This window comes from Rattus norvegicus, chromosome 15, assembly GCF_036323735.1.
Source record: "Rattus norvegicus strain BN/NHsdMcwi chromosome 15, GRCr8, whole genome shotgun sequence".
Lineage (NCBI taxonomy): Eukaryota > Metazoa > Chordata > Mammalia > Rodentia > Muridae > Rattus > Rattus norvegicus.
In genome coordinates, this window is record NC_086033.1 from 61,799,855 (window position 1) to 61,820,526 (window position 20,672).

Here is a 20,672-nt window from a genome sequence, read left to right on the forward strand (position 1 = left end):
ATTCATTTATTTAATGCAGTTTTTAATTGTGTACTTATTCCATCTTGCAAAGGTGGAATTATTCAGAGGAACATTTAAAAGAAATTAGCAGTATGACAGAACTTATAATTGTGCTTTAATCTTAAATTAATATCCCCCCCTGTTTTCACTTTGCCAGGACAATTATCCCAAATGGTAGAAGAAGCAGGAGATTATGTATTGCCCTATATATGACATTCCTTCCTGGAGAGCACACCATTTATCATGGCTTTTTAATCTCCTCTGTGTGCAAGAGGAGATAAAACATCTCAATATTTCAGTGTTTGGAGAAGATTAAAGCTCCAGCAAACATTCTTGTTTGTTTTGTCCACTCCTTGGGCTGCATCTAAAAGTGGGTCAGAGTGACTTAGATGACTCTAATATGCCGTCAGGAATTTGACTGTTGATTTTGAATTTTTGGGGACTCTGAAGAAGTCATGTAAGGACCCCTAGCAGAAAAGCAGAAGGCATGCAGATTTCTATCCGGATTTTCTTCTTGTCCCTTTTTAGATGGGTGTTAGCACATGGTGACTTAGCTGAGCTGAGAACAAAGGCAAAGCTGGCACTTAGATCCTTGTATTGATTGGGGGCTTCTTTTATCTTCGAAGAGAACTCTTGACTTTAGACCTCAGCTCCCAAACTGAAGTACTGTTCCTCTTTGTCTGCTCTCAGGAAGATGCACTGGGCGCCTGAAACAAACGACTGGGCATGGCATCACTCATACTCCTCCAGGAAGAGAGAGGGGGTGGGGTGAGTGGAGGGGAGGGGATAACGAATGTGTGTGTGCACAAACATGTGTATGTAGACTAGAGGACAACCTTGTGAGGCACCCAAATACAACCTTTGTTTGTTTTTGTTTTTATTTCAGACAAAGTCTTTTACTGGTTTGTTTGTTCAACTGGACTGGCTGAGTATGGAGCCCTCCAGGGATAAGCCTGTCTCTGCCACAGTTTTGGGGTTCTCTCTCTCTCTCTCTCTCTCTCTCTCTCTCTCTGTATGTGTGTTGTGTGTGTGCCCCTTGCTCCCTCTGTCTCTCTTGCTTTCTGTCTCTGTCTCTCTCACTCAACATCTGCTCTGTGTATTAAACTTAGATCTTTGTGCCTACCAACTGAGCTATCTCCTAGCCCCTACATTTAAAAAAGGAAATATATACATGTATACTAGTAGTATATACATGCAGAAGAATGCAAATTCATTGCCAGCCTTCTCATATAAGAAACCCAAACCATGAAAGCCTATTGTCCGCCTGACATTGCCTTTACCCTTCAAGCATTTTTCTCTCTTGCTTTTCAGTCTCCCTTTCTTCTCTCTCTTTTCTTCCTTTCTCTTTCTCCCATTTTCTCTTTCTTTTTTCACAATAGGCATTTTCTTTCACCACAGTGTAATTTTGTATGGAGAAAGATCATTCTGGGCAGTGTTCTGAGTAGCTATGTCATTTACTTCCGTCTATTCTTGCAAACAACAGGCACTGTTAGTCCGTTACACATCGGACATTGCTCCAGAGACTGTGGCCATACACAGTTGCCCAAGATATGTTGCAGATCTGCAACAGAGGCTTTATGGGGAAACTGGGAAGAGGCCCTATTTGGTCCTGTGGGCTCAGGGCTAGCAGGAGAGCTGAGGCTACTCTAAGCAGCTTCAGTCCCCTCCCAGGCCTTTTGGAAGCCCCTCCGATAAGGGAGAGTAATACTACCAGTTTTAGCCTGTAGAGAAACAGCTTTGCTTGACTTCTATCTCCTAGGCAAACTCTCAGGTTTTTATAGGCATCATCTTAGGGACCCCTTTGTTCTCACTGAGCTATGGCTTTGATAATCTAGTAGCTGATCAGGGCTGTGGTAGATAAGTCACTATATTCTAACTGTCCAGGTAAAGTGAGGTGTTTTCTTACCAGGGGTTCTAGCTGCCTCTTGTTCTTTTAGTGTCTCCTTTAGTCCCCAGCCCTGCCCCCAGGAGATGTCCTCAATGTTTCTGTCCTGTTCAGCGTCACTCATAATCATAGATACTCATTCCCCTCGGACTTCCAGCCCTGACAATTTTCCAGGCCAGCCTGTGTTTCCTCTGCCAGCTGGACCACTTCTCATTAGGAGCCAGCTGAAACATGCGTCCTGCTTTGTGTTGTCTTCCTCCAGTCCTTGTGTGTCTCTCTTGGCTCAGTTCTTCCAACCCACCTGTCACCATCCTTCTGTGTTCCACTAGTAGAGGTACATCTCTGCTGTCTGGAGATTGCCCCCCTTCCCTTTGTTTACCTTTGTATTCTTACAAGCACCATTCTATCTCACCACCACGTTATTCTCTACCCCACTGTTGTCCCTGTGGGGTAACTTTCTTTGCTACTCAGAGCCCAAGGTATAAATTTCCATCTGTTGGCCTGGTTTGCTGCATTCCCTATGACCCATCCCTATCACTTCGTCTCAGCAGAGTTCATGGTTTCTTTAGTTGAATCTTTGGGGTGATGCTATTGCATGGGTCACAAAGACTATGTCATTTATCTTGTTCTGGACACATATTACACAGCCTATTGTTCTGCCTGGTTTTTCCAATGACCCCAGCAGGAAGTGACATTTGTTACTCAACTCTATTGTACTTACAATCCACATAGCTCCTACATTATGTTATGATTAACTTTGATTTGACCTTGTTAGGGTAAACAGACTAATGATCCCCCTCGAAAGAAACAAAGAAAGGAAGGAAGGAAAGAAGGAAGGAAGATTGCTATCTACAATCCTTGGAATATGTGATAGTACATGAAAAACGAAAGGAAGGCTGGAGGTGGAGTTAGAGGTAGATACACACCTGACTTTGAGATGAGGAGATCCTGAATTGTATTCTTGTGCTCAATGTAACCATAACGGTCTCTGAAAGTAGAAAGAAAAGCAGAAGAATTGCTGTCAGAATAATGTGATACAAGGGAGCCTGATCCAGACAGGCAGGCAGTGGAGTCACAAGCTAAGGAAAGCAGTTGTCCCTTAGAGGATGGTCAAAGGCAAGGGAATAGATTCCCCCTTGGAGACTTTAGAAGAAAATGTATCTGTGACCACATCTTGATTTTTAATCAAACAGAAGAAGTGTGGAAGATCTAACCTCCAGAGCAATAAGATACAAAATGTATGCTGACCTCAACCACTCATCTTACCATGCTTTGTTATAGCAGCAATGGAAAACTAACATACTCTTCAGATGGCTGCCAGGTGCCCGGTATACATTAGTCACTAAGTAAATATTTGCTTAAGGTCTCAGGCCTGGTTCCAAGAAACTTGATAAGAGACAAAGACAAAGCTGGCTTTTGTTTGTCCTGCTTACTTGGATCCCTTTATCACTGAGGGTCTGGATTTCAGAGTAGGGATGAGGAGTTTGAAAGAGTTTGCATTCTAGCTCCTGACCATTAACTTTTCCTGGGATTTAGGGGCCAATTCCTGATTCGTTTAGATTACTTTCTGTTAATGGATGGTATTTTAAGACCAGAACCTTCCTGGAGGTATTTGTATCCTGGAGGACACTAGAACTAAGAATTCACTGACACAGACAAGAAGGACAAAATGGTAGAGCATTTGAGTGATGAGGAACTGTGATTCCAACTACTTTTTATGCCCTAGTGAACAAGGAGCCAGGGGACATAGGTTTTGAACTCGGCTCCCCCCAGATGTCATTAGAGAAATGACTTTTTTTTAAACTTGATTCACCTTACAGTTGGCTGAGCTGAGCCCCCGAGCTCCTTGTCTCTAGTGGGCTAGGGGACAGGATAAATGTGGTCTGCCTTCTCGTTGTTAAAACAAGCCTTCATTTCAGACTTCTTATTTCACTTGCCGGATTTCTGGGCTGGATGCTCTCCTTATTTCCCAAGATGTTCTGTGTTATAGCCAGTGAGTCTAAGGCAGCTGGCTACAACCACCACAGTACTTCCTCTTCATATCAGAGGAAATTCTTTCCTCAGGCTCGACTGGGCTCAGACAGATGAGCAGTGCTCCTCGGCCTTTGTCACTATTTCTGTTCTGGACAACTACACAGCTCAGATCTTAGTCCTCTTGCTTCACCCTCTCCCGTGGAGATCCATTCTGTGCTCTGCACCAGGTGTGTGGAACAATGACAGCCCCGGTTCTGCTCTGACATGTTCTGTTAGGTGAGCAATGCAAGGACCTCATGGGGTCAGGATCAAGACCCTGAGTTCTTAGCTCTGCTGCCATCCAGTAAGGGACCCTAAAGACCCTCATCCTTCAGAAGTTTCTTTAGTCTTTATTTTAGCTGTGGGGCTTAGAAAGTGGACAACCTTGAAGCCTTACTCAAAATCCCTTAACAACTCTCATCCCCATGGGGAGGTAGCCTAATGTCTTCACTGTGGCTCTGGTCCCTCTTCGCTTTGAGGTCTAAATTCTCATCCTCGTCTTTAGACTCCATGGTTTAGTAATAATGAACACTGTGAAGCGCCCAGAACAGGTCGTTTTCTTCCTTAGTCTCAGACATTGCAGACACTCTCCATTTGCCCTCATCTCTTTTCCTGTCCCTCCCTCTGAGCCTCAGTTCTCGTGGTTGTCACTTGCTTTGGGAAGCTCAGACTTCGCTTCCTCCAGTAACTTTCTGGCTCCTACTTGCTCAGTTTGGGTAGCTGCGACTTTCTTACATCCCACTAACATGTTACCTTTAATTTGATTTTAATTGACTCCTAGTGGCCTGTTTCCTTATGAGAACTCTTTTTAAAAATACTATTTTTTTATTTTTTAAGATTTAATATGATTACATTGTTTGTTTGCTTCCATTCATGTACTTCCTACACCTTGCTGTCTTTCAAATTCATAGCCTCTTCTTCAATTGGTGATATGTATATAAATATGTACACAAAATGTATTTGTATACTTACGTATATGTATATATACATATCTTAACTCTATAAGTACAACACATTCAGTCTGTATAATGTTATTTGTATTATGTTTTCAGGATTGGACAGTTAGTGTTAGATAATGAATTGATGTGCTCTCCCCTGGGGAAAGCTATCTTTCCAGCTTTTAGCATTCCGAGGTTGCCTGTAGTTCTTTGTGTAGGGTTGAGTCCTGGTTATCTTCCCCCATCACGTTAGCATGTCTCTTGTTGTTTCTGTTCAGCTCATGTTTTAGGTCATTTTCAGGCTGTCATATTGGTGACATGGAGGTAGCCACTGACTCTGGAAAACACAATCTCATAGTAAACTCCCTGATCCTTTGCCTCTTACAGCCTTTTAACTCCCTCTTCTGCCATGATCCCTGAGCCTTGGTGCAGTTCTGCTGTTTATGTATATGGATACTTATACCCAGAGATACGTGTAGTCCTTACTCCTCATCAAGGAAACTTATTGCCATGGACGGAGACCATCACAGATGACCACAAATAATCGAAATGCAGAGTTGTGGAGCCCAGTGCCAACTGAGACCTCTTTATCCCTCACAGTCTACAAGCTTCTTGCTCTGTAGGGCATGCAATTTGTTTCTGTGGAATCACTGTGTCTAGAGCTGTGCTGTCTGCTCTGGCCACTGCTAGCCAAAGGTGGCTACTGAAGGCTTGCTACGGCACCTTTGACTTGAGACGTATGGAAAGAATTAAAACCTACCCTGGCTTGCAAAGATTTGGTATTAGAAAAAAAGAAGAAGTTGAATATTCTTATTTCTGCCTTCTAAGATGGACAACTTGTTGAAATACATCTTAGGATACATGGTTTTCAACAAGACATAGCTAGCTTGTGTTTGCGGTTCACAGTATTGTTCTCTTGAGCATTGCTGCTGGTCTGGAACGTATTGTCAGCTTCATCTGCTTGAATGGACAGATGAGTGAGTGGATCCATGATGTCTGTCCTCCCAGCTCGGCCTCAGCTTAAGTCCTTTTTCCAGGTGAAACCCCACAGCTCTCTCAGGTTCAGTTGTCTCCGTTGGGCAGCCTGGCTGTTGGGGTGGGGTTGGGGGTGGTCTGTGAATCACAAAGGATGGAGCAACCTGGGCTTGAACACCATGTTCTAAGCCTGAGGACTCTACCTGGCAGGCACACTGGCCTCCTGTGCTCACACGCTCACCAAAGTTGAACACAGCATCTGGAGCAGAGCTGAGCAAACTCCATTTCTAACAATTACAACATCCTCTGATCGCACCGGGCTGTTTGCTCTTCTGAACAGTACAGAAGGACATTTTGGTGCTGGAAATTCCTCCATGTGTTTGAATATTAAATCAAACAAGATGTACTGATTAGCTTCAGAATTTCCTCAAAAATCTTTTACAAACTACAAGAACAAAGAACCCCCAACCCCCAGTCTTTTTTCTTTTCCTGCAGGAAGATTAACTGCAGCTTTCCTTTGTGTACAGAAGTCTCACCTTTTCCCCATCCTGCCCTTTGTGGGCGGACTGTATAACTACGTGGGATGGGGAGAGTTAACAGACCCTGCCTAATTGCCACCAGAATTCTGATTTCTTGAGAATTTAGTGCTTTAAGTAGGCATGGGTGTAGTAAGGACATGGTATTTGGAGGGTAATAAAGCTCTAATCGAATACAATAATTCTTTAGCCTAGCTGACATTTTAAAGCCACGTTTTTAGTACACGATGGGTTTTAGTTCTTAAAATCACACCCAGTATTTATGTAGTGTTCATAAATTCATTTTTTTAAAAAAACCAAAAAAACAGTATCTCACTTGGTTCTTATATCTGGTGCCCTTTTAAAGAACAGTCTTCTCAGAGTTGCTTGAACTGGAGGTCCACAAGATCTCTACCTCTCTATGAATCCCCTCATACTTTTAAGTTCATCAGATTCTGTTGGCACTGGGCAACTAAGGGTCACTATATGTAATCCCTTTAGGAGTCAATTCTCAGTCTTCACATGTCACTTGACCCAGCTGAGTCATTTGACACAGCTGACTGCTCTCTCCTTGCTTTTCTTTCCTCATTTGGCTCCAAGGACGTCACACCTACCTGGTTTTCTTCTGACCTCACCGGCAACTTCTTTCCATGTCCTAGGCAGAGAGCACTGCACTGCCTGGATTTTTACTCTTAGGCTTTTCAAACCCCAGATCTCACTTGGCTTTTCTCTTCTGCTGATACCCATTACTACTTCCCTTGCATCTCATGGTTTTAAGTATCACCAATACAGTAAAAATTCTTCAGTCTTTATTATATACACAGGACTCTCCTATTTCCAGAATCATATTCAACAGTTACATATTATCTGTGCTTGGATATCTAAAAGTCATCGCCAACTTTACGTTCCCAAAGCAGAGCCTCTGGACTTCCCCTCTGAGCAGGCTCCTTTTGTGGTCTCCACATCAATTGCCAACTTCCTTCTTCTGTTTGCTAAGTGCAAGTACCTCAGCGCTTCCCTGAATCTGATTATTCTTTCCATCTCCTCTTCCTCTTCCTCCTCCTCCTCCTCTTCCTCTTCCTCCTCCCCCCTCCTCCTCCTCTTCCTCCTCCTCCTCCTCCTCCTCCTCCTCCTCCTCCTCCTCCTCCTCCTCCTCCTCCTCTTCTTCTTCTTCTTCTTCTTCTTCTTCTTCTTCTTCTTCTTCTTCTTCTTCTTCTTCTTCTCTCTCTCTCTCTCTCTCTAATTTTTGTCAGTTGCCATCTAGAATGTGTCCATGTTTCAGGGTTGTCTCCACTGCGGGTCACCTGTCCACCTTTTCTGAAACCCAATCATTTCCTGCTATGCCCCTATCCCCGTTTCCCACTTTGATTTCTATTCAGGACTGTCTGGTCCCAACAGAGCAGATCCAGCCAAATGTTAATCCAACTTTACGGTTTCCACATACCCAGAGCAAGAACCAAAATCCTCATAACGGCATTACAGGTGGCTGCTGACTTCAGACTACTCTCTTCCACCTCTTTTCATGGCTGCCTTGCTGTGTTGTTCCGTCAGGGATATGCATTTGCTTTTTTGTTGGTGGGGGGGATGTACTTTCTCTTCAGATAGTCTGGTGGTGTTTTCCCCTCCCTCCCTCCTCCCTCCCTCCCTCCCTAGCAGCATTCCAATGTCTCCTTGCAGAGATGCTTCCTGACCAGCCCACTTTGACATGCAGCCCTGCCTCCTACATTCCCTCCTTTCTTCCCCTATTTTATTCACTTTGCGTGGCATTTATTTCACTCTTTTATGCCTACCAGCCCCACGAAAGCAGACCTCTGTAGTTCTCTTGCTATATCCCCCAGCACCTAGAAGAATCCTGGTATACAGAACATGAATCAGATGTTTGCAAGTAAATGAACAGTTAGGTAAAAACAAATTTACATATTTTTTTCTCCACTCCATGAATGAAGGGCCTGGGAACTCAATAAAATCCAAAACACATATACATACAAACTAAGCCATAATCAAGCATAGGCAATGGTAAAATAGAAGCTTTTGTCCCAGGGAGAGGAGGAGAGGTGTGGGGTCAAGATGGGGTGTAGACTATTTGTATTTGATAATGGTTGGTATAATCACCAGGGGCTTAGAACAAAGCAATAAGCTTTTGAAAATTCAGGTTAGTGTAGTACAGATGTACTTATTTAAAAATAGTCTTATAAAATTTTCATGATGACATCAAAGCCATAGCTATTCTAAGTACAGTAACAAGATTTGCATACACCAAGAAAATATGAAAGCATGTAATATCGTTATATAACATCAGAAAGGCAAAAATTCTCATAGTGTGATTAAATTAGAGGAGCCTCTGGCATTAACATCACAGTAGTTCTGGATCCCTGAGGTCCTAACAGTGAGCTGTTAATTGGGTTGATAGGCACCGGTACCAGCAGTATGTGCTCCTTCTACTTGACACTATTCAGACTGGGTTTTGATGATACCGATTAGAACATGTTCCATGTCAAATGTGGAGAAGTTTCCTCCTGTAGGAACCTTCTTAAGCCTCCCAGAATGAATTAGAGTCACCTCAGTATGGGCAGGAGGGCTCCACGTCACGCAAGGCTCCATGTCTAGAGGACTCTCACCCTTGGTCAAAGGCTTTGCTGTCACCTGACCTAAATTTCTTAATCATTTTGAACAGGGGCTGTATATTTTTCTATTTTGCTCTGTGCCCTACAAGAGCCAAATCATTCTAGTAAATGTTGGCTGGGTAAGCTAAAGAGTACTCAGTGAGGACCAGGGTAGATGGGCCAATGACTTCTAACATAAGCACAGACAAGGCTGAGTTATTTGATAGTTTTGTAAAATTTATTTGTAAAACTTTCCTGCACATGTTTGGATACTGCTTCATTTAATGATTCATTAACTTTTGTTCCATTTAAATAACAGGTTTAAAATTGGTTTCCTGGTGGTGCGGTTGTTTCTCAGAACTTACGAATCTGAGGCTTTGTTATAGACCTGCTATACCTGAAGTACATTTCTCACATCCTGCTATTCTCCTGAGGATAGAAGGGCAAACGCTATATGCAAATTATTGTGTTCTTTTTTTTTTCTCTCTCTCTTTTTTAAAGAAAAATATCTAGTTGCAATTTGAAATCTTAAAACAACAATTGAATACCCTAGGATAATCCTATCGCTATGCTGGGCTCATCAAGTTTGGATAGCAGGAACTATTCCCATCTGGGTGTGTGCCATCTGCTGGGGCTGATGACCATGAGGGATGCCATGTTTGTGATCATGGGGTCTTCTTTTCTCCACAAAGGAGCCCCAAGCAAAGACATTCGTGTAAAATATCTTTATCTTTAAGGTGTGGAAATCAAATAAATTGCATGTGATTGCTTTTGGAGAAATAATTCTTAACATTATACATTTACTTGGTCTCAAATATCATTGGTCTGCTTTTTATTTTCCTTTTATGATAAGCTTTTGGAGAGAAAGGGAAAAGCCTCATTTTATTTTGAGGCTCTTTAGAGAAAACTTCCATAGAATTTAATACCTGTGAAGGAATTTTAGTTTGAAGCCCGGTGACAGCAAGCCAGCTGGTTAGCTAACCTTTCTCTGAGGGAGACACTGGTATAACTTTGGCTTTCTGGAAACCTTCGGTATCCACTGCATCACAGCACACCAGGAAGTTTGCTCTGGAGTAGCACTTGAATGGAAATGCATCGAGAGCCACAAATGTGCTAAAAGTTTAACAACTGGATAAGAAGTGAAGATAGATACAATTAATTTTAATAGAACATTTTATTTCACTCAATATATGGTTCACATTTCAATATATGGTTCATGTACAATTATTAATATTTAGTCCCCTTTTCATGCTGAATATTTGAAATTTAATATATTTTTAAAAGATTTGTTTCTTTATTTTATGTAGATGAGTGGTCTGTCTGCATATAGAGTCTGCATGCTGTAAGGGGGCATTGGATCCCATTATAGATGGTTGTGAGGCACCATGAAGTTGAGAATTGAACTTAGTACCTGTGGAATTACAGCAAGTACTGCCCACCCCACCTCTCTCTCTCTGTATATACATACATACACATACATACATATATATATATATATATGTATACACACACACACACACACACACACACACACACTAGCATATTATTTCAGGTGTTCAAACACCATATATAACTAGTGATTACATTTTCTGAAGTCCAGGCCTGAGATGTTATTTGAAATTTGGAATATTTTCCCTTTTCACCCCATTTATTTGTTCCTAAATAAAGTGCAGAATTCTGACATCTTGGCTAGATTTGGTTTTTGTAGACTTTCTGGGTTTTTCCTGATAAAATCAAAGTGCCACAGAGTTGGTGGCTTATTAACTATGGTGGCTGGGATTAGGAAATGTTTCAAGCTGCATTTGGAGGATTTTCCTCCTACAGGAACTTCCTTAACACTCCCAGAATCAATCATATCCACCTCAATGCACTCAGATCACCATCATAGGCAGGAGGTCTCCAAGTCACACAAGATCCCAAATCTAGACAAGATGCCATACTTGGTCGATATCAGGTCAGATTTAGGCAGAGGCCTCCTCTGTCTTCAAGGTTTTGATGCATTCTTACCTCAAAGAAAGAAGACCTCTCTGGACCTTTTATCTTGCTCGTAAATAATGGTCTTATTCTCTCACCATGAAGGCTCTGCTCTTATGACTGAATTAGCACCACCCCAATACCTGCCTTCTAATATCATTGTAATTGGGATTTGAATTTCAACATAAGGATTTTGGGGAATATATTCTGTCCATAACACAGATCTTTAGAGGACCTTATCAAAGAAATGATGGAGGCAGAAAAGCAAAGGGCGTGTTTAATAGTTTGGGTCTGGAACAATCTCTTAAAAAGTACATGCTGTTCAATATTCCTTCCTCAGCTTGGACTTACCGGAAGGTGCTTGAAACCTTAAAACACGAAGCCCAGTGGGAACATTACATTACTGGGGGTGTGTCCTCAAAGGGTGGTGTGGGTCAATAGTTTCCTCTAATGTTTGCTAGTGGCAATGGAGGCAAGGTCTCTCTACTGTAGACTCCCTGCCATCATGTGCGGTCTTTCAACAAGTCCCAAAGCAACAGTGTTGTGGACTGACACTTTTGAAGCCAAAAGGAGCCTTTCCTCTTTTCAATGTGACTATCTCAAGTATTTTGTTATAGCAATGGATATTTGACTAAATCTGGAGTCTAAACTGACTAACTCTCTTGGTTGCAACAGCTCATGGATCCAGGAAGAGTTGATATCTTTCTCACGGTGAAGAGAGTTTATGGTTAGGCATACGCAATTGGCTATGAAGAAAACAGGTCTTGCTAAGAATGCAGATGGCATTACTCAGGTGGTTTGGATATGAGGCAAGCAGAACTTTAGCAATGGGAAAACGAGTGAGAATAGAAAAGAGTTTACTTCTGGTTGGAGAAGCCAACTTACATGGTCTTTGAGGAAAAACCAGTTTACACTATCGGGAAAGTACATGAAGCTCTGGAATATAGAAGAGCTGAAGTGAAGGGGTGTCTCAATGCGGTCTGAGGATGGCAAGAGGAATGGCAGAGCCTTGGCTCCAGATCTCTCTCAGGGCAGAGTCGATCTTAGGCTACAGAAATGTGATGTCTCCTTAGTGAATCCTTCACAGTGACACTGGCTTTTTTCCTGACAGAAAATTCTCCTGAACACCACTGGACTTCATTTGTATAAAACACCACTGTGGAGGATGTAAAGTTCCATTTTTCCTTACAAAATAACATTTCTTACCTTCAATATCCCTGTTCTCCGTTGCCAGCTGAGCAGAAGTTTGCACTGGTTTCCATTATTGCTTTTAAAAGCTAATATGGTTTGCTGTTTTGTCAATATTTTGTGATTTTTTCCACAATCAAAAAATGTAAGGATTTCATTGAAATCTGTAATCTGGTGTTTGCATGTTCTACAAAATGATAGGATAGCTAAGCCTAGGTATTTTCTGGTATAGGAAGGTCTTAGAAATGTTGGTTTGAGGGGTTCTGCATCAGACTGAGGAACCATGACCCAAGAGTGAATTTGACTGAAACCATGAGTTCTGAGGCCCTGACTGCACAAGACTTGCAGGGAATGGGCAAATCCTGACCCTGAAGAGAATTCAGGTGGCCCAACCTTTACTTATGTAATTTTTTCTAGCTTCAAATTCACTCCCCTTTCTTCAACACTGATTTAAACAATGTATAGTCTCTCCTTCAAAATCCTTATTCAATCGACTCACTCATTCATTCATTCATTCATTCATTCAGTATTTTACTTACTAGGCACTTATTGATCATCAAGTGAGAGGCTGGTCTAGGTGCTGGAGATTTCTACTAGGATCTTCTTTCTTTAGAAATTTAACATGTGAATAGTTCTCAGTTAACCCACATACTCATGGTCTGTTTAGTAATTTCAGAACTTATACAATTGATATTATGTCCAGTTTGTTTAGTCCCTTAGAGGGTCTGCTGTTGAAAATTACTAGACATTTTCTTTAGCAAATGTATGTTTTCCCTTTCTTTGTTTCTTTTTCTGTTTTCCTTTTCTTTTCTTCCTTCCTTCCTTTCTTTCTTTCTTTCTTTCTTTCTTTCTTTCTTTCTTTCTTTCTTTCTTTCTTTCTTTCTTCCTCTCTCCTCTGTCTTCTCTTTCTCCCTTCCCTTGTGTGTGTGCGTATGTATGTGTTCATATATGTGCAAATGTGCAAACTAGAGGTCAATCTTTGGTATCATTCCTCAGGCACTTATTTTGAGTCAGGGTCTCTCACTTGTCTGAAACTCTCCAAGTAGGAGGGATAGCCTGTGAGCTCTAGACGCCATCTGTCTCCACCTACCCAGCGCTGGGGTTAAATTGCTTTTTTTTTTTTTAGCACTCACAATAGGGTATGCATCTCCATGGACTGGGCTCAAGTGTACTTATTAGCAAAAAGCTGCTCTTCAGAATGAGTGAATGCTGTCTTTTACACTTGGTTGTTGATATTAGTAACAAGATTTGATTATGTCCAGGGATGTAAGCAACCCACCTGGAAATGGTCACCTAAACACAGTTTCTACTGTCAATCTGTAGACTAAACCTTATCTTTATTATCTTTGTATGCACTGCATACGCTACAGGTGCTCCTTTTCAAAGGTGTGTGAAAGTGAGTTTGGCATTTTATTTTTTAATGATAGGAGGATTAAAGTAAAGTGATATCTATTCGAATCTCTTCCTCGTCTGTTGCACCTGCTCAGGAAGTACAGCTTTGGGGGGGTCTTCCCAAGAAATGCATGAATAATAACTTTCAAGTTGTCAGTGAGGAATGCTGTGCTAGTGAAGTGAATTTCAGTGACCCCTTATGATAAGGGGAACCCAGGTTGAGCTACATTTTTATAAATAAAACAATGCTTGCTTTGCAGCCCTGATAATTTTGAGACTGTCAAATAACAAGAAGCTTGTTGTTTCTTACAACAAAGGTGTTTGCAGAGGAGCTCATCAAACTATTATTATTAATAATCTCATTGTGAAGGCCTCACTGATGCTTTTGTGTATTTGAGGCTACCAAGTAAGTTGGAAAACGTCGAGGCATCCAGGAACAAAGCAACTTCTAAGCACAATGGGATGCTGTTTCTCTTGGCTAAGTCACCCCTGTGCTGAGTAGAATTCTTGCCTGGGTTCTGTGGATTGCAACCCTTCCGGTAAGGGGTCTTCTAGAGGACTCACCACAGAAGCCTTCAAAGGTAGCCATGACAACAGGCAACGATTGTTAATGAGATTTTTTTTTCCTGAGGAGGAACCCAACATGCTTTTTGAAACCAGGGCTAAGGAAGGCTAATTATAATTACAGGCAGGGGCTACCAGCAAATGAGAGTGGATTTTACCCTTTGTTTCGGTGGGGATCTGGAGGAAGAGGGGACTTGAGATGAGAGACAGAGCCATGATCTCTGCTGTAAACCCATTTCATAGCATTCAATCTTAGTATAATGGAGTCAGTGCAGCTGTTTCCTTTCTCGCAAGGGTCCTATGCTTTCTCTGTCTTGGGCTAAGCATTGAGGAGACTAGAACATTTTGTGAAACGGGCCAAGGCTGAATGACTTCCAACAGGGAATAATGAATTTCACAGTCCACATCCTGCTTCAATACAGAACTCCCAGAAAAAAAAAAGAACATCTAGTTCAATTTGAATATTAAACCGACAGCATTTATTTTATTATAAATATATCCCAAATATGCAAAGGACCTACTGATGCTAAAACTAATTTGTTGCTTATTGAAGTTTTAACATGAAACTGTGTTTAGGGAGCAATAAGAGACATATGGGCTTAAAAAATACATTTCTTACTCTTTGAACAGCCAGCCTTGGGTCCACTGTCTCTGACCTTGTCCCTCCCCACAGGGTTCCTTTGGATTGATATTTGGTGGATGATAATGTTTCTGGCATTGGGTTCTTGTCCTTCCTAGGACTCCTTTAGCTGCTTCCAATCCCATGTTCCATGGGCCGGGTATAACATTGGCCTGAGTAGATACTCTCAGATGACTTGACAAATGTGTTTCAACATGGGTAGTAGTTAAGGCAGCACCATAAGCCTGGGTGATGAGATCATGTTAACTCGGAAATTGTGGAAACTCGTCTGAGTGGTACGTTCATTCAGTACCTCTAAGTCAAAGGAAACAGTCCAGGGGGCTGGTTGGGAATACTTAAAAGACACAGACTTGCTTTTATTTTGCTTTTCCTCCAATCTCTTCTCTCTTCTTTCCATTCTTCTGTGCATTTTTCTGCCTACCTCTTCCCCTGAGGATGTGAATCATGCGCTGGGCTCCTCACATTAGCACCACGTTGATTTAGGCAGTTCATGGAGCTTATGATGTTAAGCTGTGAAATAACCCCACAAACCAGGCTCTTCCAAATGCTCCTGGGATGTGCTGAGACAGAGGATAGTCTCAGCCTGCTTTTCTCGTTTAAACTCCATAGCCTTACATAATGATCCAGGCTTTGGAAATGAAACACAAAACTGGAAGAACCTTGACATTCGTATAGTTCTTTAAAGCATCCAAACACCTTTAAGGTACCATTTCCTATAGTTTAGGGATTATTAGAACTATAGAGAGGCCAAATGGCATGCCCAAGGCCACTGACTCCTGATTGGCAGAGCTAGGTTTAACAGAGAAGAAAGCTGAGGTCACAAAGGTATGCACAATGTTGGAGAGAGGCAAAGGGAGCCTGAAGCTCAGGACTAGGTCATCTGGGTAACATAGAAGGTATTCTAGCAACTTTCACTAGTGTAGAGTGATCTGTGAGTCCTAAGTACCTGGCTAGCCCACACAGAGTGGGTGGTAACAAGGTCAGAGAAATCCTTCTGTTGGGCTTCTTTGGTTGGGTAGGGAGCAATACCCTGACGTAGAGGAATAATCAAGAGATCATCTGGGTCCCTTGTCCAGTTGGGCTATTTCTTTTCCTTTAGAAACACAGAATGCACAGTCCTTTGTGGATTTCTAGAAGAACAAAGTCTTGGTGGTGGTGTTGAAAGAACTTGATATAGAAGGAGACAAAACAAGGGGCAGGCCAGGGCTGACCCGGGCAGCAGGTTCTGAAGAGGAAGACTTCAGACATCTTAGAGGAGAGTTGTAGTCTCTAAAGTGAGCCCATACCACTCTGGCTGTGGAAAACAGAATTCAGCAAAATGGAAGGAAACACCCAGAAGTCATTTCTAGGTAGAAGGCCAAAGGTTGATTTTTTTTCTAAGAGCCTCCAAACTGTCTCTTCCACAAAGACTACTTTGACTCTGTCTCCTTCAAGGAAGTATCGGGTTAGAAACCAGATTATTTGCTTGAAGAAATTTTTGAGTTAATATTTGTCTGTGGGGAAATCTGTATCTAAGGGCAGGTCACAGAGTGGGGCTTGGTGGCAAGGTGTGGACAGGACTCAGGTTGCAGGTGTCCTGACCCTCTTAGGGTGGGTCACATGTTCCTGTGGCTACTTCCTCTTCTTTCACACACTGGCTATGGGGAAATCCCGACTGGGAGATATAAGAAGCCCTAGGGCTCTAGGAAGAAGCCAGCATCTTAGCTAAGAAGGCAAGATGTGTTACAGCCGTCTTCTCCTCCTGTCCCTTCTGTTCTGCCTTGGCTCTGCCTCTGGGAGTTCGAGAGCTCTGAGCTCTACACATTCCCTGGAATTGACCACTCCAACATTACCTGAGACTACATTACCCGAGACTACGACTGCCTGGCTGCCTTCGGGAGGCACGTCGTGGACAGAAGGTGGTACTCTGTCTCAGGTGAGGGAGTTGCTGAGTCCGGGTGAGCTATGCGCAATTTCTTTCTGCTCACTTTTGGGGGGACCTGAATACAATTTCATGGTTGACTAGACCTGGGCACTTTAAAGGATTTATGCCTCTTTCTGTTCACTGGAGATGCCTGGGAAATGAATTAAAACCTGGGTGAAGTAATTAAATTGTTAGCAGGAGAGACAACAGCCCAGTTTTCTAGCTAATGTATTTGGGCTAAGGCATGTTCTAAAGAGGTTCTCGACCCAGGGTGACCTGTAGGATCAGTGGTGAGAAGAATCCTAAAAATCCAATAATCCTTGGTTCTACCCTACACATGTGTTTACAACTCAGGAATTATAAAAAAAAAAAAAAGTCCAATAGACTCTAATACATTGTGTGGGTTGGGAGATTCAGGAAAGGGATACAATGAGTTTCTACTCCAGCAAAGTTTATCCAACTGATTTGCTGCTCAGAGTAGCCTTTTGGGCATAAGTAATACACTCTGAGGGAGTGAGATTCTCCAGGCAACACTGGAGTCCTCTAAGTTCCTCTGCACCTAGTTTATCAAAAAGATGGTTACGTAACGGGTCTGAGGACATGGGATGGTCAGTAAAGCACTTGCCACACTAGCATGAGGACCAGTGTCTGTGTTTCTAGCACCCGCCTAAAAAGCCAGGCCAGGTGGCACTCATCTGCAATCCCATCACTGGTTGGAGGAGGCAGACACAGGAGGATCCCTGGGGAGTGCTTGCCAACCATTGTAGCAAATTGGCGAGCTCCGTGTTCAGCGATAGATCTTGTCTCAAGAAAAATTAAGTGGCAAGTAGTAGAGAAAGACATATATTGTCTCTCCACACACATACACACATACACAGGCATGCACACCCACATGTATATGCACACACACTCACACAAGCACATATACAGTTACACACACAGAACATCAGTTATAAGAGGAGGAATTACTAATCATAGGAGTACACCATTGCATGTGGACATTTCCCAAGAGAATACTAATTCTTTTTTTTTTAAATCTGGATTCCCTGGGGCTACTTCCAGTGCCAAACAACTGCAACAGCAAAATGAACGAACAAAGGGTCCATGTTCTACAGGGATCGGCCTGGAGAGGCTGTGGTTGGAGAACGCTTGGTTTGCCTAATTCTTGGGGTGGGCTGTGGTTGGAGAACGCTTGGTTTGCCTAATTCTTGGGGTGGGGGGAGGGTATGAATTCTTTGGCTTTCCTTTAAAACAACAAAGAGAGGCATGGAGGAACTGTAGGACGTGGGACAGGAAACAGTTGCCCATTTTCCTCTTGGGCCTTTCTGCAGGAGTCCTACCCTGCAGAACTTCCCAGGTTGGCCTTGCTGCAGGGTGACTTGTGCTTGAGGGCTCCTAACTCTTCAAAGTACCTCCTTCAGAACTACTAGGCCTTTCTTTAGAGATCCTCTAGCCAGCCACCTTCATGAACTTGTCTGAGTAGAATGGTGAATAGGAAAAGAGGAGGGAGAGGCTTTTCTATGAGTATTTACATTAGTATCATTAAAATCGAGGACAGTGAAAATGTGATCAACAAATGGTTTGGATGGGGCCCAGAGGGCAAGGGCATCATTAATACACAGTGCATGCCTACTGAATGCCAAGGCTAGGTTAATACATAATGCACCTTATTTAACCCCAAGGTAACGGTCCCATTTTAGAGCAAATCCGAAGCTTGCTATGGTGAGGGGTCATTGACTTAGAGTCACCTAGTAAGTTATACCACCCCAAATCAGTCTATTCATACAGTTCAGTTGTTTCTTTCAGGTTTTAACTCATTTCAAAGGAGCCTGTTGTGAAATCCATCTCACTGCATAGAGCTTTCTTTATTTCCAGGGCACAGATGAAAATTGCCTTTAAAAGGGGATCAAGTCTAGAGACTTGCAATCATATACTGGCTTCTCAGTAGCCAAAAATTCTATCTCAGGGTACTAAACAATTTCTGCGGGCAGTCAGAATGGGCTATGTTGTGGTTAACAATAATAATTTGTTGTAAAGGCTCACTACCAATCAAAATCCAGCATTTCAGTGTGACATCATCAGCTGAAATAATAGAAAATAAAAATACCAGTGAAAGAACAGAGGAATTCAAAGTGCCCACTGCCTAGTAAGAAGGCAAATATTTGAAAGTAGGTAAGAACTAGTAGTTAAATCGTACTTAGAGGCTTCAATTTCCTTCCTTGTTTGCTTATCTGCTTGGGGTGAGTGAGTCAGGCTCCAACCTCCTTTTTATAGTGGACCAGGTGTCAATTCCGCTATAAACCTAATTTCCTAGGGCTGGCTGTCAGCTTGATGAGCTTGTTGGAAAGTAGTGGAAACCCTTTTATAACTGTCGTTGAGCAAGTTCCAAACGTGTCATTTTCTGTACTTCTGAAACGCCGAATACCATTATTTTATGTCGTGAATCTTCGTGGGCACTTAGACTTGCCTGCTAATTAGAGCCAATTGCCACCTTAAATCACAAATGTGAGTCACACCGTCTGCTGGAGGGCTCACAATGCTGTGCATGCCTCCAAAGAAGTGGTCCGCTTCCGCTCGCAGATGTCGGGAAGGCTTCTCACAGTCACTTGGCAGAGTTGGAACCACAATGGTCTATGTGCCTTTGTCATCAGGGTATGAAGCTGTTGGGAAAGTCCCGAGGGCATTCGGAATGCAAGTGAGCCTGATTGGGCCAGAATTGGTCTTAATCAGTTTTTAATTCCAGAGCATGGGGTATTATAGACCTTAGTAAATGTTAACTGAATATATACCCAGTGGGAACTTAGTAGCACAGTCACTCTTGTGGGGGCACACAGGGTTCTTACTTGCCCTCCACAAAGGGGTCGTGCATCCTTTCAAAGGCCAAGAGGACAAGCACTTGGCTTTACGTCCCATTCTCACCTTTCACTCATGTAGTTTAAGCATTCATTGCAGAGAGACTCATCACCATTAGCTTCATTGTCTTTGAATTCCAGGAGCAGAAATATCTCTAATGGGAGACACTGATCAAACTTATGGACCGTTTTGATGTCAGCCGAGCACACTGGGCTGATGATAAGCAGAATAGAGTCCACAGCAGTGGGACAGAGATCTTCAACAGAAGCCACTGGAATGGCTGTCAGCAAGGCTCATAATTATTTGCGTGTCTTTCAGGTGAACTTCAGGACTGAAAGTTGTTAGCTAGTGGTTCCAATTGTCTAGAGATTGCTTGATGAGGTCTCCTGTTTCCAGAGCTGACAGAGCTTCTCAGAGAACCCCAGGAATGGTCCACCCTGTCTTGTGAAGCTAATTAACCTCCTCTTGTCAATGCAATGCAAGATCTTTCCTTTGCTAGATCGTTATTATAATAAGGCATCTCTTCAAAAGCCCGCACAAGACTTGGCATTCCTATGCTAGAGTCTTTCTATCTTTAGATGAAGTGATAGATCTGAGTCCAAGAGAATCCAACCTCTCTGACAGACTCCTGGACTGTACTCTCCAGTCCTTATTCATTCTTTGCAAAGACCCTTCCCCTCCCCACTCTAACCCCTTGTTCCGTGTGCAGCATATGCTTTGCTCCGTGATCTCTGTGATGGAGGGATCTGATTTGACAAGAAAGGTCATTGTCAAGACTTCTCTTGGAATGGAGGGCTGATAAGGTAACACGGTAAAATGTAAAGTGATTGCAAACACAGGGACTTGAGCTTGGTTCCCAGAACCCCAAATTTAAAAGCTAGGTGTGCTAGTGTGAGGTCATTGTCACAGTGCTGGGGAGGCAGAGTGAGAAGGATTCCTGAGGCTCACTGGCCAGCAGCTGGGTCTACTTGGTGAGTCCCAGGCCAATGAGAGACTGTCTCAAGAAGAGAGGAAATATCATCTATGGGATGCGCAGGGTTGTCCTCTGGCTTCCACATGCAGGTGGACAGACAGACAGACAGACATAGAGATATAACACAGACACACACCACACACACACCACACACACACACACACACACACACACACACCACACACACCACACACTCTTACTTCATTCTTATCATTTTAGAGAAGCTTCAGTTTATTTAAAAACCAGCACAGGCACC

The 20,672-nt window shown here is 42.7% G+C and overlaps 1 protein-coding gene across 2 annotated transcripts in view; it reads left to right on the plus strand.

The window, feature by feature from the left end:
• Positions 1-20,672, plus strand: part of Olfm4 (olfactomedin 4) — a 47,885-nt gene that overhangs the window by 8,966 nt on the left and 18,247 nt on the right. The window contains exon 1 of one of the 2 annotated variants that reach the window (NM_001106052.1): positions 16,377-16,602. The exons of the other annotated variant lie outside the window; for it this stretch is intronic. Within the exon in view, the coding sequence (NP_001099522.1) occupies positions 16,405-16,602 (198 nt within the window). The 5' untranslated portion in view covers positions 16,377-16,404. Of the gene's footprint in view, positions 1-16,376; positions 16,603-20,672 lie in introns of those variants that run through there. 2 annotated transcript variants of the gene reach the window in all.